This window comes from Arachis hypogaea, chromosome 11 (genome assembly GCF_003086295.3).
Source record: "Arachis hypogaea cultivar Tifrunner chromosome 11, arahy.Tifrunner.gnm2.J5K5, whole genome shotgun sequence".
In the NCBI taxonomy this organism is placed as follows: Eukaryota; Viridiplantae; Streptophyta; class Magnoliopsida; order Fabales; family Fabaceae; genus Arachis; species Arachis hypogaea.
The window spans coordinates 3,566,394-3,591,846 of NC_092046.1; the positions used below are offsets into that span (position 1 = coordinate 3,566,394).

The window sequence follows — 25,453 nt, forward strand, 5'->3', positions numbered from 1 at the left end:
ATAATTATTCACGTGATTGTGATTATATAGGTACATGCCACCAAATATAGGTACACAGTTTAGTAATCTCTCCACTATATCAATAGATAAATTTAGAAATATGAATTTCTTTTTTTGACTTCTGATGGATCTCATCAATTCTTCGAATCACAAATTATACACAATATTAATTTAATTTATTTAAAGTAGTAATTTAATTTAGATATTATAATGAAATGTTATATTATTATTATTATTATTATTATTATTAGTGTATAAATTAACAAAACAAGTGTAGTTACTCGTGCCATGCACGTGCGATGCACGTGCCATGCACGTGATAAGATCGAATAAAATATCAAACTGATAATTAAATAAAAATAGAAAAATAGTATTACAAAATTTATAAAAAACAATAATAAATCTCTAATAAAATTTTCATTAAAAATTAAATTATAAACATTAAAAAATTGGAATCACAGGAGCTTTGAACAATAGGTTCCAATTGTCCATCACAGTTGAGATCCTAGTGGCGAATTTGCTCAACTACTTCTTCGCAAATATCAAAGGTGAATGGGGATGGAGGCTTAGCTTTGGTGGCGCAATGGTCTCTGCACTCATCATCACAATCGGATCATTGGTCCTTCTAGACACACCCAACTCCATGATCGAGCGTGGAGAGCACGAAAAGGCTACGCAACAACTGAGGAAGGTTCCCGACGTGGAAGACATTGATGAAGAGTTCAACGATCTTATTGCCGCAAGTGAGGAATCGAAGAAGGAAAAATTGAAAAGTAAGAAGAGATCATAGCAATGTGAAATTTCATATAGGACTAGAATTATGTATTCTTAAGGATTATTACCTGTTTTGTGGTGACAATGTAAACTTTTGAGCTTGCAAATCTTAGTGCATCAGCAGTACCAGGATAGAATCTATAGGTATAAAACACAATCACCAATAAGCAAGAGTTTAAAAGTCAAAAACATAATCACGCAAACCCTTTTTCTAAAACCCGAAAATCAAATCTTAGTTGTTTTTGTCTGGTGTATCGAATAGTACGAATATACATGCATCATACCTTAAGATCTTAACATAATTCTGGACAGTACTGACAGATAACTTCTATTAAATCTATACTGTTAGATCATCTTGGTGAATTGAATGCTAAGTTTAACTCGGCACATTTAAGACATTCTCTTAATTGAACTACCTGTTTGCTCCCATCCAACCAGAGAAATCATTCTGCAACCAATCATCCCTGACCTTTCCAAAAAGATCTATCAGTTCATCTTTATTCTCATCCCATTCTTCCATCACAATAGGCTTCAATTTGATCCATGTCTCCAATATACCCTCAACTGTGAGCCCTTCTGCAACCTTTCAAGAAGAACTAATACATAAATCAAGTGATATTACACTTGTCAATTCATAATAAAAAGGTTAAATTACACTGACATTTCTTCATTTAAGTTATAAAACGCCTGGTGTAAGCATGATATTACTTAATTTCAGAACAAGTTAGTATAATTTAAGATGACAAAAATCAAGGTGATCTTAGGCTTCAAATCAAACAATTTAAAAAAAATAATTTTAAACAAAAAAAATTTAAACCAAATTATATCAATTTTACAAGTGTAATTACCCGTGCGATGCACGTGCCATGCATGTGATAAGATCGAATAAAATATCAAACTGATAATTAAATAAAAACAGAAAAATAGTATTGCAAAATTTACAAAAAACAATAATAAATAAAGAAAGCCTCTAATAAAATTTTTATTAAAAATTAAATTATAAACAAATTAAAAAATTGGAATAAGAGGAGCTTTGAACATTGGGTTCCAATTATCCATCACAGTTGGGATCCTAGTGGCGAATGTGCTCAACTACTTCTTCGCAAATATCAAAGGTGGATGGGGATGGAGGCTTAGCTTTGGTGGTGCAATGGTCTCTGCACTCATCATCACAATCGGATCATTGGTCCTTCCAGACACACCCAACTCCATGATCGAGCGTGGAGAGCACGAAAAGGCTAGGCAACAACTGAGGAAGGTTCCGGGCGTGGAAGACATTGATGAAGAGTTCAACGATCTTATTGCCGCAAGTGAAGAATCGAAGAAGGTGAAACACCCTTGGAGGAACCTGCTGCAGCGCAAGTACAGGCCTCACCTCACCATGGCAATCATGATTCCATTCTTCCAGCAATTCACGGGCATTATTGTCATCATGTTTTGTGCGCCTGTGTTGTTCGGCTCCATTGGCTTCAAGGACAACTATGCTCTCATGTCAGCTGTCATCACCGGCGTCATAAATGTGGCTGCCACTGTTGTGTCTATATATGGGGTTGACAAGTGGGGTAGGAGAGCCCTTTTTCTGGAAGGCAGAGCCCAAATGATTATATGTCAGGCCGTAGTAGCCGCTGCTATTGGAGCCAAGTTCGGAATTGATGGAAACCCCGGTGATTTGCCAGTGTGGTATGCTATTGTGGTGATGATGTTTATTTCCATCTATGTCTGATATATTATAATCTATTCAACGAATGAGATCAAACCCCACGTTTTAAACGTTTTTGCCTAAGTATTTATCTCTGGAAAAAATACCAAAACAAAAAATTATTGTTACATTGGATGATTTTAATACGAAAAAAAACGTTAAAGAAGATTCTAAATCAAAAATTACGTTGGGACGGTTTCGATTTTGACCCTCAACGTTAGGGACAAAACAATACTTATCCCTATAGTTATCATATTATTATTATTATTATTATTATTATTATTATTATTATTATTTCGATTGATAATTGATAAGTAGTTTAATAATGCATTAAATATTGATTTTATATAACTATAATAAAGATATTTCCTAAATTAGTATAATTATGCATTAATACTTAAATGCTAATTATAGTATAAGTATAATAAAGATATTTTTATAAAATAAATTTAGAAGAGAAAATGTACATTCATTTTGGCGGGAAAATGGATTCATGAGGAAACGACACCTCACTTTTATTAGTTGGGAGAAAACCCAATTTTAGTATATTAAGTAGATTCTAACAGAAAATATATAATATCGAATAGATAAATCTTTAATTAAAATAGAATTTTGAAAATTTAGATTCCAATGTTATTATCTAAATTTATAGTTGTTTCTTTCTATAAACAAATACTATAGATATTAAAAATTCTCTTTTGACCATAAGATCATTATTCCTTATAAGTATACAAATTCATTGCCCATGTCATCTCTTTTGATGAAACACAGTTATTGTGGAAAGAGGCGGAGCCTCATAGTAAGAAGGGACAATCGCTCCTAAATTTTAAATTTGTTTCGTATAAAACTATAAATTATATACAAATTAAATTTTAGTTTTTTTATCTCTAAAATTTGTATTTTAATTTTATTTGTTATAAAATTAATTTTTGTCTTCTCCAATAATTCAGGTAGTTCTCTCTAGCTCATTGTGCACAATATATATATATATATATATATATATATATATATATATATATATATATATATATATAGTTTAAAGACACAGGTTAACACTACAAATTAAAAAAATAAAAAATTTAAAAAATTTAAATTTTTAATATATTTATTTTATATTTACTAAAAAAATATTTAAAATATTTCACTAATAATAATCTTATCTTATACCATTATAGCACATATTAACTAAATCGATATATGTGTATATCAAAATTAGCCATCAATAAGATACATAATTAAATACAAAATACACATTAAAAATGAATTAAACTACACATGTATTTATGTTTACAACTCTGTTAGGGAGACAATGAAAAATCTTAACAATATGAACAATGAGTTGGTTATTTAGTCCAATAGATAGAAATAAAAAATAAAAATCACTCCACAAATTACCCTAAATCCAAAAACCCTCCTTTAGTTATTTCACAAAAACAACCATCCAAACCCTAATTACAAACAGTTTTCACCCCAAATCCCTTTTCTTCCCCAGCCGGCAGCCACTCCTAACGTTCTTCACTAACCATCCTACCTCAGCGGCGTCAGAGACACCCACACCATCCGTTAGCTTCGACCCCAATCCAGCCCCTTCTCTTGCTGGCAACCAACAGCTCGGACGGACGCCACCTTCCCGTCGCGGGTCTTTGTGCCATCCGCCGGTAGCCCGCGTCGAGGCAGGCCTTCATCGTTCCCGTCGAGCGTTTTTGGTGCCCGGCTCTCCTCTCTCTCCTGCGCCGGTACCCACCCTGGAGGTCGCATCCTGCCACCGTCGTCCTAGCATCCTGAACATCCGACATCTGTGATTAAAAATAACCATCCAATAACTCACTAAAACGACCATTTGCATCCATAATGATTGAAACAAACAGCATGTTTTAATTGTAAAGTAATTAAATAACCATCCTCGTAAGAAATAAGAATAACCATCCATCATCATAGTGAAATAAACATCTGGATTATTTTCAGTTAAACTTCTAAACAATTCAGAATAAAACTTCTCGATAATCAGATGTAATGTTTTTTTTTACCAAAGATAGGATACTCGAACCCGCAACCTCTTAATTGAGTATGGGGAGACTATACCATTTGAGCTATAACTCATTGGTAATCAGATGTAATGTTAGTAGTGGCATTTGTTCGATACTCAATAACTTCTCGAAGCGGGTCCCTTCTCGGACGTTCGCGGAAAGCTGGGCGGCGTCGACTGTGTTCTGGACAGCGACGGCTGGTGTTTCTGGAGGCATCGGAGCAGAGAGAGTGGAAGAAAATGCGCGAGAGGAAGGCTCTGCAGAACGAAAATCACACGCAAAGAAGGGAGGTTACCGTATCGTAAATGCACCATTTGTAAATTCTTATTTTTTTTAAATTCAAAATTCGAAATTATTAGAAATTAATTAAATTAATTATCATCTTATTTTAATTTTTTTAACTCTATTGTTCACTAAAATCATTATCTTCCTATACTCTTTTTTATGTTTAATGGTGAGTTCTACCCAACCCCCTCTAAATGAACATGTAAATTACCCCTTGTGACGTGGCATGTTTTAATTGGATTCTTAGTTTTAGTTTGAGTTAATTTAACTCAATAAGAATTAATATCTTAACTAAAGTAAGGTAATTTTGTAATTAAATATTTTCATAAGAGGGATGAATATATAATTTTTATAAATATTAAAAAGTAAAGTTATATTTTTATCATTGTGCAGAAACTCAATTCACTTCAGTCCCATTTCTCTCTGAAATTGAAAGAAAAATCAACTCAACTATGTACAATGGAAAGCTGTTTCCATTTCCAATGAAGATAATTTTGCTGGAGACAAAACGGAGGAAACTGTGAGCGCATACGAACTTGTAGAGCACCCAAACTACTCCTTTTGTTTTGGTGATATTGTGTTTGCGGCTCAAATGATAGTAGCTGTCTCACGGCTTGCTTAGACTCAAAATCAATCATCCTCATTCAGAGTTTAGAGCTTGAGCTTCAATGGCGACGAAGAAGCAGAACGATGATAACACCAAGAAGGCGGGCTTTACTCACTAGTGCCCCCCAGTCCCCAACCTTCGTTCTCACCGTTGAAGAAGCCGTACGCTCGCCGTCATTCTCACTCTCAAGCAGCCGACTCGCTCTCGCCCTTCCCTTAACTCCCCTTTTCTAGCAAAACAGTTTTGGAACTGCCCTCCTGAAGTTTTTTTTAGATAACTTATTTTTCATGAATTTGATTTGCCTGAATTATGATACAGTTCTGAATTTATTTGTTATTGATTTGATATTGTTCTGAGCAGAATTATAATTATTTTCTGAGGGATAGTTTGTATATAAATCTTGTGCAATCTTATTATATGAACAAGTAAAATAAGGATTTCTCTTCCATGGTGTTTTGGTTTATTATTTATTTATTTGTCTCTGAGTATTTGTGTGTTTTTTTTTTTTTGGCGGAAGAAAAAAGAATAAAAGGGGGGGGTCGGGGTATCATTTGTTTTCCTTTAGCTTTGTGGTTTCTTTTCGGTAATCTTTTATCCTATGTTGTATTTTCCCCTCCCTATCAAATAATAGCTCATATAAAAGATTCACTAAATTAGAAAGAAGATCTTTCCATGCATAAATTTCAACAATTGATTACGAAGTGTAATATTACAGGTGTTGGTTGTCTGTATAATCTTGCTTTTCGATGCTCAGTAGTTTTACATCTTTCTTTGCCAGCTAAGAAGTTTTGCTCACATTGGATAAGGAAAAGCACAAAGTGGAGGGTCGAAAATATTATTATGTGTTCAACAGTCTTCTATATTGCTTGCTTGTTCTGCATATACTGGTGGGTGCTGATATTTCGGATGCTTGTTAGACAAATTCAAGCAAAAGGAAAAATTAGTGATGATGTTCGATCTGGTAAGTTGAAAGATCATGGCTTGCTAATGTAAACTCTTGATTCAAAGAGCATTGTTCTCAATATGTTTTGCATGCTTAGTGTCTTCATGGAAGTAGACATGCTTTAGAAGTTCTGGCACGAGTTATTAATTTGTGTCATCTGAATCTGGTATCTGTATTGATATGGTAGCTAGGTGTTGGTTGATTTCTTCCCCTTAAATTGCTTCCTTCAATGTAATTGTATATGATTGTAGGACATCTTTGTGCCTAAACACATTGCTGTCTGCAGTTTACTTTTATTCAATAAATCTTGATGGATTTACGTCAACTATATTGCTTTATTTTCAGTAGTAGCTTCAGCCTGTAAAAGTTTCAAAAGCTTAATATGAATTTTTTTCAACTGATTATTTGATATCAAACTGCTTCATTTCCATTATGCAGATTCAGAAGATGAAGATAGCCATGAAGATTGAGATGGAAAGCAAGACCATAATGTAATCTTAAGGCAAAGGTGAATTTTGAATGGTGGCAACTGACAAGTTGTTTCGCACTTTGGAGTTATACAAATATAGTCACATTTTTATGTGGAATCATGTTTAATATATTAGTTAATTCTATAACATTTAAAAGCTTTAGAAGGGTATTCCACAAGTAAAATGGCTTGAGCCATTGACACTCATCAAGTCATTGCCTCTCTCGTGATGTATGTTTTGAACATTGTGTTTCTCTTTGAGGCAAGATGGAATTCAAAATGTCCATTGTGTTAGGTTTCAATATAAATAGATATAGAAATTATAGGCATCTGCATTAGTTTTATTTAATCTTCTGTGTTTTCCTTAAACTGAGGTAGATGTTGTCTGGTTTCTTTCTTGCAGATGAATTGTCTTAGCTTCGAAATTCTTAAATCAATCTACAATGGAGCAGTTGCTAATGATTATGAACTAAGATTTCAAGTATTAGAGGAATAGAATGAAAAGAAGAAAAAAAATCCACTTTACTTTACACATTTCCACCGTTTACTTAAATTCAAGTTTCAGGCAACCAAGATCCTCTAAAACAAGAAACACTCAACATTAAAGGAAAATGTATAAGCTAATTACTTCTATGCACACAAAGACAACTCAATCATTGCTCCAAACCTATCTTTAAACAAATTCTTAAAATCCGGAAGAACCGTGAAAATTCCTCGGTTCCCTTTCTTTAATTATTCTGAACTCTCTATGCCATGTTTATTAATATTAACCATAATTCACTTGCGGAGGGAGTAGGACATTTATTTATCAGATCTCATTAATCATTATGAATTTGAACTCACTATGCTGTTCTGTGTCTAAACAAGGATTTGCAAAAAATATTTTTTTTTTCAGTCCAATCAGAATCATATCTTACAACATAAAAAATCAGCATGTTAAAATCAAATTGCACAAGGAAGTAAGAGTTGGAACAATCTATTAATGGTGATTCTACATTTTGTGATAAAAAGACAAAACATTCAGTAGTTCCAACCTACAAACACTTGATGAGATACAAACCAGAAAACCATATGCTTATTTAACACCTTACATGACTTACAATTTCAGAATATAATAAACAAAGCAATAAAACCAAGCACCAAAGGAACTAAGGTAGATATGCACGTAAATACATAAAACTTTCCATAAGAGAAAGTGCATAATTCAGTCTACAACTCAACTCTGTAAGAAGAGACTCTTTAAACAACAAATCATAAGGCAACTATACAAAAAAACTATTTGATAACATAAAACAGCCAAAATTGCTAGAAAGAAATGCATAACAGCCAATCAGGTCACATATCTTCTCCAGTTACTACACTTTTGAATCCTGGCAAAGCTGGAAACCTTCGTTTGCACCCAATTGTGCTTGAGGCCCTCCAGCAGAACTAGGTCGACTAGTCAGTTGAGGGAAGTCATTCATGTCAAAACGAAAATTATCACTCGAGTTTACATCATTCAACATATCCATAACATGGCTTTGTGAAAGTGGACCACCAGCATTGGGATAAGAGTTTCCTAGCATTGAAATCACCTACGGAGATCCTGAATCATCGTAAGAAAAATATTTGTGCATTCAACATGCATGAAAACAAATATAAATAATTTCATCAAGCATATTACATACAAATCTAAAACAACCATCAGTTCTTTAACAGTTTTCAACATGTGAAAGCGAACAATGTGGTTGCATAAAAGAAGGCCAACTAATTGGATAAGCTGAACCAATGCAAACAGAAAATAAAGTCATCTTCTCTATGGCTGCACTTGCACAAAGCAAATGCAATTAGGGGTCATTGCATGAGAACATCTTTGTGGATAAGTATTGTTCAACACCATTATAATGGACATCCATAAAAATACGTACCTTGTAGAAGCACAACACTCATCAATCGATTCTGTCCCTGTACTCCTAAGCCACCATATCCACTGTTTGTACTCATCAATCGATTCTTGCCCACCTTGAGGTTGTGCATCGGCAGAATCCAGATCATGTAGCATTACATCCTTTAGGGGGAAACAAAATTTCAAATCACAAGAAACTATTACCATCAAGCCAGTGTATCAAAAACAATCTTACTGGGTCTGAGCATCTAGATGTGTTCCTTTACAAAACTTATCCAAATAATTTTTTTTGTGTTAAAATAACCAATGAGTCAACAACAGCACAATCATCACAATGTAATTGTTCATCATCCTCATTCTTACCATTGCTCGGTTTTGGCGTCTGGATTCTAAGAAAAGCACTCTTACTCTTAACCTGTTTCTTTGGAATGCCATTATATTCATGAACCCTATCTGCTCTATCATAATCGTACCTATCCAGTTCCAAAGCCGTTGTCTCAAGAGAAGAGTCTCGCGCCTCTTCCGAGCAAAGTTTTGATTCGATACCGGAATTCGGAGAAACAACCACACGGCAACGGCGGTTTGCTCCGCCAAAGCACTCCTTCCTGAACCTGGAAGCACTGCGGTTAGGGTTAGAATTTGAAGGAGACTGCGATAGCATTGAACTACGGTGACGCGAATCGTGTTCGAAAAGAACAAGAACCTGAGGAACAAAGAGTGGATTGGCGGGTAAAAAAATGGGAGGGTTGAAATTGAATGCGGTAGGGTTCACAAGAACGTGGTTGGGAACCTGACGGAGATGGTGGTGGTTATACGGCGGAGGAAGAGGAATGTACGTATTTGGGCGACGGTAATGATGAAAGTAGGGATCCATGGCGGCGGAGAGAGGAGATAGAAGGACAAACGGAGATGGGAGAAGGAGATACAGAAGATTAGGGTTCATTGTGTGGAAGCTTGATTTGGGGAAGAATTAAAGATTGAATTTTTAATAAATTACATAATTATCCACTTTGGGCTATAATTTAATTACCAATAGTTTAACCATAGTTAACATAGCAACCAATTAAAAGATGACATGTCACAGAGGGTAATATACATATTATTATAGAAAGAGTAAAGTAAAATTTACCTTAAATATATGATAACTGATTTGTTAACTTATTTTTTATGTTTACATAATATTTTAGTTATATATTTAATTTTGGTACATTATTAATGTAAAATAATTTTATATGAAATATTTAATTATATAACATCACGTCAATAAAAATAATTATCTTTTATATTAACTACATAAATATATGATCATCTAAATAAATATAATTAAATAATTATATAAAATATTTTATATTATACATTAAAATTAAATTCTATAAGTATATGTATTAGTTTATATTTTTTTAGCGTGTATTTTATATATTCTAAGTCTCCACGGTTTAATTTAAAAATGAAAAGTTATATTATATATTAACCATTTGATATATTTCGAAAAACGGGAACAAACTGCGGTAATCAGTTAATTTAGGTTTCAGGTTCACCAAAACAAATGTGCATCGATATGTGAATATGATGAAGCCAAGGTAGGTTATACGGTCCAAAGTAATTAGAAAATTAATATATGGATGAGTTGGATTCTGACAAAGGGATGTGCAAACTAATCTAAAGAATTGTGTAATATTAATATTTGAGAGATGGGAGATGAGAATCCATGTGAAGAACTGAGTAATTAAATAGAGAATAAATTAAGGAGGAAGATATGTATATGCCAGCTTGTTTTCTTTTGTTTCTTTTTGAATGTAGCGTGGAGATGTCGCTATTTGCCTACTAATTTATATTTCGGTTTAAAGGACAACAAGGTATGCTACCCACATTTTTATTTTTTATTTTTTAAAAAAATTGTTATAAATCTGGCTCATTAATTTATTTTGTTCCTTAACAAACCAAGGCTCACTTTTGTTAGAGATCGTTTATATTATTTTATTTTATCAGTTTAAATATTTTGATGAGTAATTTTATAATATAATTATAGTTTTATATTTAAAAAGTCTATAATTCAATCTTTGGTGAATAAAAAGATGACATAAAATAAATAAAAAAAAATTGTGCAAAAATTAAATAAACCAAAAGAGATTTTTGTTCGAAAGAAAGTGTTAGAGATATAATAATTTATGTTACTTCTTTTTATCAATTTAAATTTTTAAGATGAGTAATTTTATAATAATTTTTCTTCCTTTATTCTTTCTATTTCTTCTACTATATATTTATATATCTTTTTCTTGACATAATTTTCCTTTTAAAAAACGTTTAACCAAACTTGTTTAATTTTGCTTCTTGATTTAACTGTCATAATTAAGCGTCACTTTTAGATATTTTTATAAGGATAATTGGATCAAAATTCAGCATTTCGATTTATTATTGTGGTGATTTCGGGGAAAAATCAAGTGAGATAATATAAGATGAGAATACATTATATCCAACTCAAAATTTTAAGGTGTCAAATATATGAGTCTCTCATTTTATAAATTTCTCATTCTTCTTTACTTTTTTTTATGTGAAACTAACTTCAACATTCCTCACACTTACGACACTAACAGTTTTGAATAGTAGATGTTAAATTACTTTTTTCGTAATAAGCATATGTTGTTCTATACTCCGATCCTAGGAGCTTTGACATAAAATATGATTATAATAACTCACATTAAGAAGTAGGAGACTAGGAGATAATTAATAACCAACTAGTTCCACTACACTAGCAATTAATTATAGAACGATTATTTGACTCATAAAATAATTAAAGGGTAATCAAAAGTATGGAGAAAGCGTAGGCTGACAATCATCATCCCTAATTGGAACTTGATCTATACTTAAGCTTAAGATCATAATTTTTAATTTTATTTTTTACGGTATTTTTTATCCAATATGTCAAGAATTAATCCGTTATAAATTTAAATTTTATTAAAAAGTTATTATTTATCAATAAATTTGCTGCAGACACAAGATAAAAATCAAACTTTTAACATTTATTTAAGTAGATAAATAAATTAACCATTCAACCAACTTAAGTTAATTTGTTTAAGATCATAATTTAATAAAGTTGTTACTCAAAATTTTCTTTTTTATGACCTAAAAAGAAATAACCCCATTTATATAAGCTTAAGTTTTTTTACCAGGTTTTCTTCAAATGAATTAAAAATATAATTATACCATCTTTCTAATTATTGGTACTTAGATTGGTTAATTATTAATTACAAATGTTCATCTACTTAATTAATGCCATAATGTGGCACATAATAACAATCCAGGCCAACAAACAAATTCGTTAGTACGGATAATCATAATAATAATGTCAACTTCTATTAGGTCTTCTTAAGTTTTTCTTTTTTCTTTTTTGAAACAGATAGATTCTTTGAGTAGACATATGTGCCTAACATGCATGTTCCAATTAAATACTCGTATCCAAAATAGTACTAGTAAAATATACAGCTTAATACATAGAAAAATGGGCCCTATATATATTCAAAACTATTTAATCATTTCGATCATTCTAAATTGGAGCCACAACTAATAAAGTTTATACCTAATTAAGAAATTACATCTAATTAATCATGAGTATTCTAAAGACTAAGCTTGCAAAAATATACATAGAAAATATAAAGATAGAAATATAACCATAGAAAATAAAAAATTCACTCGAAAATTCGGATAATATTCAATTTAGTCTTGAATTTGTATGTGAGTCTTATTTTAGTCTTTAAAATTTCAATTGCTTTTATTTAATCTCTAAATTTTGTGAACACGACTCATGTTAATCTTTGAAACAATTTTCAGTGTACAAATGTTAACAGAACATTGTCGTTGATAGCCGAATACCATGCTAGACTCTGTAAAATAATGTCGTTTTGATTTTAGCATTTAAATAATTTAAAAAATCAAAAGTGGTATTTATCGAAACTTTACCTAACAAAACAAGTGACGCGACATTACTTTTCGGCTATTTGAATGTCAAAAACCAAAACTGCATCATTTTAATTACAGGTTTTAGCGTGGCATATGACTATTTATATCAGCACTTCATTAACGTTTTTGTACTAAAAATCGTCTCAGAGACTAATGTGAGGCATGTTTACAAAATTTGGAAACTAAATAAAAGTAATTGAAATCTCAAAAACTAAATTAAAACACGTATGCAAATTCAGGACCAAATTAAATATTAACTTTTTGATAATTACTTGAGATTTTCTATGTTTGCTAAAATTAACCAAATATAACTTAGTAACCCTAACCTATGTTATTAGGGAAATCATTAACTTTTTTATGCATTAAATGAAGTGTTATTTTATAAAAATTCCTAATTTAAAAAAAACTAATAATAAAAACTTAAGATAATTTTCAATAATGCATCCATTAGAAAATGAAGAAAGTAAAATTTGTCCTTAAATTTCCAATTGTAAATGGCCATTGAAGACAAATCAGATAGCCTTAACTTGCGATTCAAATTGTGGGGCACGAGATAACGTGAAACGCTCTTTTTTCTTTAGATATTTGCATGGAAACTTGAGGATGAAAATGGATCCTCAGTGTACAAACTTCAATAATTTTTTCACTCTTAATCAATTTCTATTTTTGTTTTCTATCCATTATTTTTTCTTGTGTTTCAGCACATAAATTATTAGATTTGATAAAAAAAAATCAATTAAAATAATTCAATTCACCCATATTGATGATGATGACTGCATCTAGAAAAACCAAAATAATAATAACAATAATAAATGTAGGGAAAAACAAATTTACCAAAGCAAGATGAAGATTTTATCCACAAAGATCAATACCCGCATATATTATAAAACATGGGGAAAAAAGGAAAAAAAAAAAGGAAGGAGGATCTTTTGCTATGTTTCAATAAATGAACCAAGTTTTTTGGTTCACTCTCCTCCTTGCCAGCATGTTTAATTTGACATCACCGGCAAAACAAGGAAAAAAGATAAAAAGATAAAAAAAAAAAAATTTAACTAGTCTTCAGAGATACTCTCTAAATGAGGTCGCCATACACCAACACGGCCTTTCCGGCGATCCTTTCCTAAAGATTTTTTATTTTTAGAAGCTATCTGAGTGAGTGCATGGAAGTGTGATGACGAGTCGTCATCATCACACTTCTTACTCTTTTTTGACAAAACTTTTTTGTTAATGTCACTATCACATATGCTTCCGCTCTTCGCAGTGGCAAAACGCTTCTTTTCCGGCAACGATGATGCCGGAATCAAGAAGTATATGCTTCCCCTCTTGAGCTCTGTCTCTGGAGCAAGGATCAAAATCCGGCGAACGACACCTTGAGAGCTAGGTTTGCTTAGAACATGATTAGGGTTTTCCCTGAGAATCTCTCCGGCAGTTATTGGACGTGTAATCTCTTCCACATAACCATTCAAATGCACTATTCTTATCAAATCAAGAGCACCACAAGGAATAACACAAGCCAAACAACACCTTAAGCTATTACCCATAATTATAATGTATTTTTGGTTTAGAATAATATGATCAAGAGAAATAATAGCACCCAAAAAGGGAAAAAAAATAGAGAAAATTAAAACTGATCTAGGATTTGAACCTGGATCAGAAAAAAAGAAAAAGAAAAAGAAAAAAAAAGAGAGAACAAAAGAAGAAAACCTTTTTTTTGTTGTGTTTGAGTTACTAGAGCTTTGAGAACAAGGGAAGGGGTTGGAGGATGAGTGGTGTATATATAGTAACAACCGTACTCATAATGCAATGGGTGGATTTAACAAAATTTATAAATTATAAATAAATTAATAATTGTGATGATGACGTTTGAAGTTAATAATAATGGAACTGAGTGGATTCAATTTACCAAATTGCCCTCCATATATATATATAATGTGTGTGTGTGTATTATTGTTTTTGCAATTTTTTGGGGTTTGGATGAACACATGCGGTGAGGTGGGGCTTCCTTACCTTCTTGCTGTGTAGTTAACTAGTTTGTAGGGTTTTGTCCGCCATGTGTAGATAAATAATAAGAACTATTGACTGGTATAGTAGTAAACTTTGATAATTAATTAACAGAAATATCTGATAACAAAAATAGATTAGTCAAAAACAGTTAAAATTTATTTTTTTTAGTTTAATAATTAATAAATATTAAATAAGATAAATTTTGATAAATTTTTTTGTTTTTCTAATATTATCAATTAATTATTGTTATCTGTGACATAATAACAGAATATTCAAAAAAATTTAAAAAAAATTTAAATAAAAATGTAAATATAATTTTTTTTTATTTATTTAAAAAAATCCGTCAAAATAATATGTATTTATTGATAAATAAATTCATAATTTATACTTATTCATTGTGTCCAACAATCTCTAGTTCTATTATTAATTCAGACAATATTTCAATACTAAAATATTGCCCTTCTGTTTTCAGTTCAATTTTTGCTAAGTATTAATTGACAAAGGTGAAATAGTAGTTAGTTTATTATAATAAAAATGTTATTTGTACACTAAAATTAGTCACTAAAATTAACTACTAATATATTTGTGTATAAATTATAAATATATATGTAATTTAATTTATTTTCAATATGTATTTATATTTTAATATGTATTTTATAATAATAACTGACTTTGGTAATTAATTTTAACGTACAAAATAGCATAATTTTATTATAGTTATGATATAAATATGTGCGAAGTTTTAACTTTTTTATTTAAACTTTGTACTTTAGTTATGTACTATATATAATATTTAAAACGTCAAAATAAAAATGTAAACGGTGGGAAACTGGGAATGCATAAGTAAGATTCATCTACCTGCGCTATAGACTATAGCAGTTTGTCTTATATATATATGTTAAATAAAAATATATTTATTTACTCATTACTGATCCAGAATTTGCTACATTAATTGCTGTTAGTAACAGCAAATCATTGTTAAATAATCGTTAAAAAATCATTGTTGAATATATATAACAGAAGAAACAAAACATCATTTCCCATAAACTGAGACCTGGATTGATCAACGATTAAGAGCTTCAAAGATCATGAAGCTGGCACGGGAAGTAGTGTGAACTGCGAAGGTTATAATCAAACAAAATAATGTAACTAAGACTTTGATATAATCAAATAGATATCTTAAATTAATTTATTTTAATTTCTATATTAATATAACTTTTTTTAATTAAAATAAGTTTAATTAATTCATTTAGGATACTTTTTTAATTATATTAAAATTTTAATTATGTTATTTTACTGTTAAAAATGTCATACTGGCGTTTTAATATTTTATATTAGTATTGTATTAATATCAGTTAATAAATTATAAGAATAATAAAAATTTATAATTTGTAAATTTAAGAATTAATTTAATCACTTTTAAAACTAAAATCTATTTTAATACACAGTAAAAAAAGTCAGAACTTGCCTTATTTAGCATTCATTAATTATCGTAACAATTAATGAATATTAAATAAGGCAAATTATGGCTGTTTTTGGTTGATTTTCTTTGGTTACCAAACATTTTTCATTAATAAATGGTGCAACAATGTCTGAGTTAGAGTTAAGAGGAGAATTACCAAAATTTTTGCTTGCATTGCCATAGAGATATAAGGAAGAAAAGAGGAATTACCACGAGAAAGAACTAGTAGGTTATATTCATTAAACATACTAGAATATATAGGGAAAAATATATTCATTAAAACTAACAAATGTATTTAAGGTATTAAGTATTATCAAAACTTAATATAAAACTATTAGATAAAAAAACAAAAAATTAGTATAGAAAATGACAAAAAAAAAGTAACAATAGAAGTAATTTTTAAGATGTGCAACAAAACTATTAAGCATAAAAATTTTAGTATACGACACAAAAATATTAGTGACCAACACAGAAAATTTTATATATTAGCTTAAGAATTTTATTTTCTATGAACTTTTACGTCTGTGAATCACTATTAAGTTTTATTAATTTTGAATTCTTTTGGAGGAGATTTGAATATTTTTTTATTATTATTTACTGTAGTTATTTAGTAAGAAGTGCCGAAATTTAAATTTTTTTATTTTTATTTTTTTGTTATACGCAAAAATTTATGTACTATATCGATAAATTTTTGTGTTTTTTAACAAGAAACTATGTGTTTCTTCTTTATTATTTATTTTTTTTTTTGTCATCTTTGTTTTTTTTTTATTTTATTTAAAAAAAGAATATCAAAAGAAAAGAGAAAGAGAAGGAAAAAAAATTAACAAAAAAAAAAACATAACAACGATGGCAACGCAGTAATACAAAAAAAAAGGAAGAGCAGAAAAAAGAAAATAAAAAATACACGAAAAAAAAGAAACATATAGTTCATGTAAATGTTATATGAGTAGTATTTATTAGGCTTAAGTCAATTTAATTAAATGTAGTTATTAAAAATATTTATACGTAAACAAGAATGTTTTAAAAATATCAATTCTAGTAATATAAACCTTTTTCTTTTGAAGTCATGCATTTGAAATCTTTGGTTTGAGGTGCATATATAGGCAAGAAAAATTGCATCTTTGCAATCTAAAGTCTTTTTTTACAAGCATTACAAGATTTTGTAGGTGGAAAACATACAAATTCTTATTACTTTAAAATTCTTCAAGACTTATTCTAGTGAGTCAAATTGATACTTTCATCTTTTAATAAAAATTTTTAATATGTGTATTATTATATAAATAAATTCTTAGTTTTTATTATAAAATAATTAAATTTCAAAAATATGAATATAAGATAATTTAGTTCTAATTATGAATTATATTACCAATTAGTCTAAAATTTTGTTAGAATAATAAAATTAAAATTGTCGATGATTTAAAATTTAATTTATTTTTTTTTTGGTGACTAAATAGAAAAGAAAGAAAAAAAAAGATACAAAACCAAATTAATTGGCTAGGGTCATATCTAAATCTATTAGATGTTGAAGCTCACTCCATGGTTGGCTCCAATTCGAGTGAATGTCCGCGACAGAAGCAGCTGCTTTAGCCATACAATCTGCAACACTATTTGCAGTCCTCTGAATTAAAAGAATAGAGACTCTCCAATTCCAATTCATAACCTCCTGTATATGCTTTGCCAAATCCCATTCCGGAATATCCTTACCAAGCATTCTTTGGTTTACCAAGAAAAGAGCTTCTAAACAGTCTGTTTCACAAATAACCTCACGAAATCCACTCTCCCAAGCAAGAAGTAAACCTCTCCAAATTGCATACAATTCAGCAAAAAGAACACTGCACACTTCGACTTTCCCAGTGCAACCTTTCAACCAACATCCATCAGGATTGCGAATGATACAACCAAAACCAGCATAGCCAGAAGGAGCAAACCAACTAGCATCACAATTCAATTAACAGAATAAACTGGAGGTGGAACCCAATGCAAACAAAGTGAAGGAGGAGACAGAGATTGATGCATAGCAAAAATAGTGTGAAACTCCCTTACTGAACTACGAATCAAACTCACCACTTTACTAGCACTCCATGAATCATCTATATTAAATAAGTCCTGATTCCTGCTTCTCCAAATCCACCAGATGGTCGAAAAGAAAAGAAAAACATTTTCACTCCTTGCACCTCTGTAGAGCCAATCATGTAAATTCGAGTTATTTGAATACAGGCCTAAAAGGTTCCAGACCTCCTTGGCACTAGGGCACTCCCGAAGACAATGAAGAATTGATTCAGAACCATTCTGACACCGATGACAGGTGCTAGATAAAGCTAAACCACGACCCAAACGAAACTCTGCCGTAGGAATAGCATTATGAAGACTGAGCCAAATCAAGAACTTGTACTTCTCAGGAATATGCAGTCGCCATACCCACAACCAATTATCATGCTCATTCCAGTCAAACTTTCTTTTGGCTAGCCAACTGTACCCACTCCTAGCTGAGTAAAGTCTAGAAGATGCCACACCCCACGACCAACCCGAACTCTCTCCAGCATTCAAATCCACTAGTTGATTGGTGACGTTTACTATAAGCATTCAAACGCTGTTTGACATCTTCTGGAATGGTAGAGAAAATATCATGGAGATTCCATTGACCATCTTTCCAAACGTCTCTAATAGTTAAATCAGAGTTAGATATATGTACAAAAGGGACATCTTGAGCAATTGGGCCCTCAATACTCCAATTGTCAAACCAAAAAGATTGATCAAGTGACCCAACGCACCAAGAGAAGGCATCCTTAAGAGCACCAAAAGCCTTTGAGATACTCTTCCAAACATGAGAAGCATTGCAAGGGACAGGGCCATCTAAAACTCCCTCGTTCCTTAGATACTTCGCCCTCAATAGAGCAACCCAAGGCTTGTCCTGACAATGAAAAAGTTGCCACACCAATTTACCAAGTAAAGATATATTAACACACGCAGGATCTCTAACACCCAGGCCACCAAATTTTTTTGGAGTGATCACGGTCCTCCAATTAACAAGAGAAAGACCTTTACCATCAACTTGACCCTTCCAAAGGAACTGTCTCATCATAGAAGATAATTTATCGCAAACCCAATTTGGAAAAAAAGATACCTGCATATGATAGACAGGAATGGATGCTGCAACAGAATTGATCAAGCAAAGTCTCCCTGCTTTATTTAGAAGCCTTCCTTTCCAATTAGCTAATCTTCCCCTCACCTTTTCAATCACCGAATGAAAAGAAGCCCTACTGGTACGGGAATGATTAAGGTTAACTCCAAGATATCTTCCTAAGTCCAAAGCAAAACGTATTGAAGAAACACTAGTAAAAATATCTCTTCTACGAGCAGTCACATTTTTAGAACAAAAAGCTTTAGACTTTTCAAGATTCACTTTCATGCCAGATGCCTTGCAAAAAATGTTAAGAGAATGCATGACCATTTGGACCTGACTCTTTGTAGCCTGACAGAAGAGTAAGAGATCATCTGCAAACATCAAATGAGAAAATTTTGGGCCACCCCTAGTGACAGAAACTGGTTTCCACACACCCTCAACCACCTTATGAGATATATAGCAAGCAAGTCTTTCCATACAAAGCACAAATAAGTAAGGAGACATTGGATCGCCCTGTCTAAGCCCCCTTCTAGGAGCAAAACTATCCAATCTATTCCCATTCCACATAATAGAAAGAGATGATGCACAGACACAAGTCATAATCAAATTAACAGTGATGATAGGAAAACCAAAAGCAATGAGAGTACTCTCCAAAAACCTCCAATCCACCCTATCATAAGCTTTTTCAAGATCAATTTTAAAAGCAAGAGTACCTTTCTTGGATTTTGTGTGCTTCATGAAATTCAGAATTTCTTGGGCCACAATAATATTATCAGGAGCACCACGACCTGGAATAAAACCTCCTTGTAAAGGACTAACAATATCTGGAAGAAAAGGCCGAAGTCGGTTAGTCAATACTTTGGTGATAATTTTATAAACAACATTACACAAGCTAATAGGCCTGAAATCCTTCATAAAGGTAGGGTTATCAATTTTAGGAATAAGCACAGTCAGAGTTTCCATGATGCTAGGATTTAAGAACTCTCCCAAAAAAGCGCTCCGGACAATATTCCAAATCTCAGTGCCTACTATCTCCCAATATTCTTTAAAAAAATAAGCTTGAAAGCCATCTGGACCAGGAGCCTTAAAAGGGCTCATACTGAATACTGCTGACTTGACTTCCGCAAAAGAGACAGGGTCAATTAACCTAGCACAAGCCTCAGTGCTTAGAGTGGGCATCGGAACATCCCCTAAACAATCAACCTCAACCTCTTCCGTTGTACCAAAGAGATTCTTGTAAAAAGAGAGGGCTTCTTCCTGGAGAATATCTGGATCAGTAGACCAAGACCCATCTTTAACATATAATCCATGTACTCTATTATGGTTTCTACGCACCAAAGTCTGAAGATGAAAGAATTTAGTGTTTCTATCCCCATACTTGACCCACTGCTCTCTAGATTTTTGGTACCAAAAAAGTTCCTCTTGCAACAAAAGCCTATTGTAATCTTCCCTCAGTTCAGCTTCTTTAATTCTCAGAGATAACACATCGGTAACCTCTAAACGCCGTTGAATCTGATCAATCTGATATTCCAGCTTATTTTTTCGCACAAAAATATTTCCAAAAATCTTTGAGTTGAAGTCCAAAGAAGCCTGTTGAACCATCTTAAGCCTTTCGGTAACGCCTCCAAACTCTTGATTCCAAGCCTTACTAATAACATATTTATAAGAAGGATGTGTTGCCCACGCAGCTTGGAACCTAAAAGGACGTGAACCTTTCACTCTGGGGCTACCATGACAACGAACTAAAATAGGACAATGATCAGAATGAAGCCTGCTAAGAATTTCAGAATAACCCTCAGGAAACATTGTCATCCACGCCTCATTAACTATAGCTCTATCCAACCTTTTAGCCAAGTCCCTACCAGCCTGAACTGCTCTATACCAAGTATATCTCCTACCAGTCACTTTAAGATCAAAGAGCTCACAGTCATCTAGAGTAGTAGCTAATAGACTAGCTCTGTGAGAAGAAAAATAAGCACCTGTACTCTCATCTGGTGCCACAATCTCATTAAAATCACCAACTGCCATCCATGGTCTATTATGGCCTGAATTAATAGAACGCAAATGATCCCAAAGCATACATCTTTTTTCGAATTGAGGACTCCCATATACTGCAATACAAAGCCAAACTAAGTTACCCACACTCACTTTCACTGTGATACATTGGTCAATTTGATCAATAACCACACAAGAAGCATTAGCAATAGAAGATAGAAACCAAATGCCACCCCTGTGTCCTATTGCTTCCTCAATACCAACACAATGAAAACCCAACTTATCCCAAAAATTCTTCAAATTATTAAACATGGTATGAGTCTCAAAGAGAAAGAAAAAAGATGGTTTATATATTCTCACCAAATTTTTGCAATGCACACGGGCCATCTTGTTAGACGCACCCCTCACATTCCAGGCTATGATATTGAAACTATCCATAAAATAGCAAAAAGGGAGCTCCAATAACAAACCCGAGACTCAACATGATGTCCATGTCTTCGACGATCCTGCCTTTAATGGACTCTCAAGTTGCAGCCCAATTTTCTCCGTCGAAACTTGCACCATACCCGCCGTCGATGCTCCATCCTTATCTACTGGTGAATTCTGCAAAGAGTTTGGGCGAGGACGCTTTCGCACAGTGCCATTTGTTGTCTCACCTTGCTGCTGATGATGAACATTGTGCCGGGTCCCCGAAGAAGCCACACTAACCGGTTTTCCAATATTGATGCCCCTGCTTAATTTTGCTTTGGATCCAGTAGCATGTGTTGTACGTTGGTGATTAGGCCTTGTCCAAGTATTGGTAGCCTTGTTAGGAGACTTCTTTACTTTTGGTTGGACCTGATGGGTGCTAAGAGAAGGCTTTTGACCCATTTTATGCTTTCCTTTCCTAATCACTTGAGTCCAACCTTCCAAATCCTCATGTTGTGCATGGTCTACATGAACAGCATGCAAATCACTCTCCACCAAATCCGGGACAGTAACTTTTACAGTCTCATCTCCAAGATTCTTGCCAAAATGAAAACTTGCCTTTTCTACATGTACTGGATTTTTTGAATTTGAGCTTTCTGGCTGCTTTGCTACATCGCTGATCACCTTGGCATTAGTTCCTCCTCCTGCATTGCTGTCAGTCTTGCACACCTTCATATCATGACCAAACTTGAGACATGAGCCACAAATAAGGTGAAGACTTTCATATTCAACCTCATATTCAACACCTTCAACAAGAATCTTCTTAGTCACTGGCAATCCTAAATCTATCTGAACACATGCTCGAGCATATCGTCCTCTTTCAGCTAATTTTGTTGCCAAATCAACCTTAACGGGAATGCCAACTGCAGCCGCAACACGGAGCATTGCATCTTCTTGGTAGCACCAGATTGGTAATCCAGAAATTCTAATCCACACTAAAGTTGCTCCAAAACAGTTTTCACTTGATCTAAACTCTTGATCCCAAGGCTTCACAGCCACATAATTTCCCTCGATCATCCATGGACCTCCTAAGAGAACTTTTTCTCGCTCCTCAGCTACATCAAACTTCACAAGAAAGTAGTCAAATCCCACGTCCAATAAACCAAAACCTCCCTTAATCCTCCATACCGTTCGGAGTTTATGAGACAATGCAGTGTAGCTATAATGTTTACCTAGCACCTTAATTACTATAGCATCCTTATAAGGTTCTGCCAAGCAATTCTTAGCTTCTTGGGTAAACGTGACACTCGGTGGCAAGAGATCTCCTTGCTTCCCAGAAACTACCGCAATGTTATCTCCCGATAAAGTTTCAACAAGTGAAAAAGCTTTAGCAATCTTGGAACCCACAACTTTGTCCCTGAAAGAAACCTTCAAAGGCTTAGAAACCCCTCCCGAAATATGATCCTCCTTTTCCCCTGATGCAATCCCTCCCCCACTCTCCCCCTTATCTCTTCCGCCGACATTATCGGCTGCCTCACCGTGTTTCACCCTCAAAGTCTCTTCCCCGCTCACTCCGGCGCTCATCTTCGATTTTCAAAATTGTACAGAGTACGGAGTACAAAATTTAATTTATTTAAGTACACTTTAAATGTTACTCTAAAATAAATTATTGACGGCACAAAATATTACTCCACCAGCCTGGCCAATGATTCAGCTTTTAATTATTTTAATTATTGATGCCGTCCCCAGCTACCTATAATTCATGAATCAATTTTTGCCTTTTTACTAAAATGTGAACCAACCTAAACTTTTCTTTCTTTCTTTCTTTCTTTTTGGAAAAAAAGAGTTCAACGGAATTTTGACAGGAAGTCAAATTAAATTTGTATCAAAATCTTATTTCGAATAGTAGATATAACTTTTTAAAAAAAATGAATTCAACCCAAAAATTACTTAGTATTTATATTGAAAATATACAAAATATTCAATAATATTAAACTATAGCAAGAATTGTAATAAAAAGGAGATAAATAAAGCAAACGAAAGCTTTAAATAAATAAAAGAATAAAATTAAAATTAAAAAAAGCAAATATTTGAAAAGAACAAGAAAAATGCGAAAAAAAGTTAAAATAAAATAAATTAACAAAAAATAAAATAACAAAAGAAATAAAAGAAAAGAAAACAACAGAAATAAATTAAAAGTGGACTCCAAACACTCACATGTACTTGCTTGACGTCAGTGTAATTTGGATTTTTATTTACAGAATTTTGTATAATGATAAAGTGTTTAGATTGAAGTCCTCTAACTCTTCTAAATTTCTCTTGTTTATAGACCATAAATAATGAATTGCAGAGTGCTCCTTTCTTGGCACGATCTAACCTTCTCTTTTTATCTCTACTCATGAACTTGCCTTGCCGGCAAAGGATCTTGTTTTCCAAAATTGACACCCCACGCGTACGTCTTTGTTTTTATCTTGGTCGACAAACCTCACATTCTATATAGTACTCCCAGATAAAATCACGTACAATTATCAAATTTCGACTTGGGTCTCTCTCGACTTGACTCTTCTCGAAGTTCTATTTTTTTTTATGGTCGAATCCTTATTCCATCGAAATTTTAACCACACATGATCAACTGATTTTGTCCCAAATTTTTTCGACTCAATTTATATTCGATATCATAGTCAAATTTCACAACCAGTCGAAATTATACCAACAGTTACAAAAGCTAAATATAAACAATGAAATACAAAGCAAACCAAAAGAACTGTACTTTATTCCTCTACATGCTCTAGTCCTAAGCTATGTTACCTTCTTCTTGTTATCAATTTTTTTATGGTATCTCTTATCTTAATATGTCAAAAATTAATTTGCATTCTAATTTGAGTTGGTATTTATTCAAAAAGAAATTAAAATTTTTAACATTTACTTAAATAGACGAATAAACTAAATATTCAACCACCAACTGAAATCAGTTATATATCTTAAAGTAAATATTTTGTTCATTATTATATAAAAATGATAAAAAGGAGAGAATGTGACCAAAATCTAAAATTTGGAAAAAATTAAAATTTTGCGTTCGACTAATTAATTTTTTAATTAATATCATTAATTAAAAAAATAGTTTTATATAAAAAATAAACTGCTATTAATTAATTAAAAATTAATTTCATATACTTATTCTAAAATTTTCGCGAAGATGAAGATAGCGAAGCATGCTTCCAAGAATAAGAGACTTTGAACAGAGTTACTATTACTACTATTATTATTGAAGGAAATGGGGACGAGGTCGTTATTTTCTTTGATGAAAGATATTTGAGGCCCCCTCTTTTATGAAAGAAATTAAATTAGGCAATGATAATATGTCCAACTCATTATTCATAAAATTAATAAGGACCATATACTTTTATATATATTTTGTGTAAAATTAAATAAGAAAACAAATATCAGCCAGGGAATGGATGAGATCATATTATTATTTAGGGGTGCTTTAATTTCGGCATTCCAAAATTCGGTTGGATCTCAAACATATTTTATTTTATTTGATATATATGGGTGTCGCTTTCCACCCTATGTTAGGATAGACCAGCTCACCTGAAGTTATACATTCATTTAAAAGTTATAGTGGTTGGATTAATACGTCTTCTTTTCAGAAGATACGGTCCACGTGTCATTTCGTAACGGTTAGGTCAGTATTATAGAAGTCACATTAGCGTTTTTTGTTGAGTCTAATTGGGTGACTTTAACGGAAGGATAAATTTGTCCGCGTTTTAGAAGGGTCAAAGGTATGACTGTATTTTTCAATTTTTAGAAACAA

At 32.3% G+C, this 25,453-nt stretch overlaps 3 protein-coding genes and 1 long non-coding RNA gene across 4 annotated transcripts; 2 read left to right on the forward strand and 2 right to left on the reverse strand.

Annotated features, from left to right (window-relative positions):
- Window positions 1-1,317: 1,317 nt before the first annotated feature.
- Window positions 1,318-2,497, forward strand: LOC112724011 (sugar carrier protein C-like). Its single transcript, XM_025775324.2, has 2 exons — window positions 1,318-1,340; window positions 1,801-2,497. Exons 1-2 carry the CDS (start codon window positions 1,318-1,320, stop codon window positions 2,495-2,497), a joined length of 720 nt encoding a protein of 239 aa, XP_025631109.2.
- A 3,565-nt stretch (window positions 2,498-6,062) lies between these two features.
- LOC112723744 (uncharacterized) lies at window positions 6,063-7,234 on the forward strand. The gene is made up of 3 exons (XR_003163148.2): window positions 6,063-6,353; window positions 6,774-6,843; window positions 7,208-7,234. It is a non-coding gene; the product is annotated as an uncharacterized lncRNA (long non-coding RNA).
- A 6,262-nt stretch (window positions 7,235-13,496) lies between these two features.
- LOC112719925 (uncharacterized) lies at window positions 13,497-14,394 on the reverse strand. Its single transcript, XM_025770665.3, has one exon. It carries the CDS (start codon window positions 14,185-14,187, stop codon window positions 13,699-13,701), a length of 489 nt encoding a protein of 162 aa, XP_025626450.1. The 5' UTR covers window positions 14,188-14,394; the 3' UTR covers window positions 13,497-13,698.
- A 360-nt stretch (window positions 14,395-14,754) lies between these two features.
- LOC112724013 (uncharacterized) lies at window positions 14,755-21,618 on the reverse strand. The gene is made up of 4 exons (XM_025775325.1): window positions 21,592-21,618; window positions 21,375-21,510; window positions 20,615-21,281; window positions 14,755-14,767 (listed from the first exon to the last, which is right to left on the reverse strand). Exons 1-4 carry the CDS (start codon window positions 21,616-21,618, stop codon window positions 14,755-14,757), a joined length of 843 nt encoding a protein of 280 aa, XP_025631110.1.
- Between the last annotated feature and the right edge of the window lie 3,835 nt (window positions 21,619-25,453).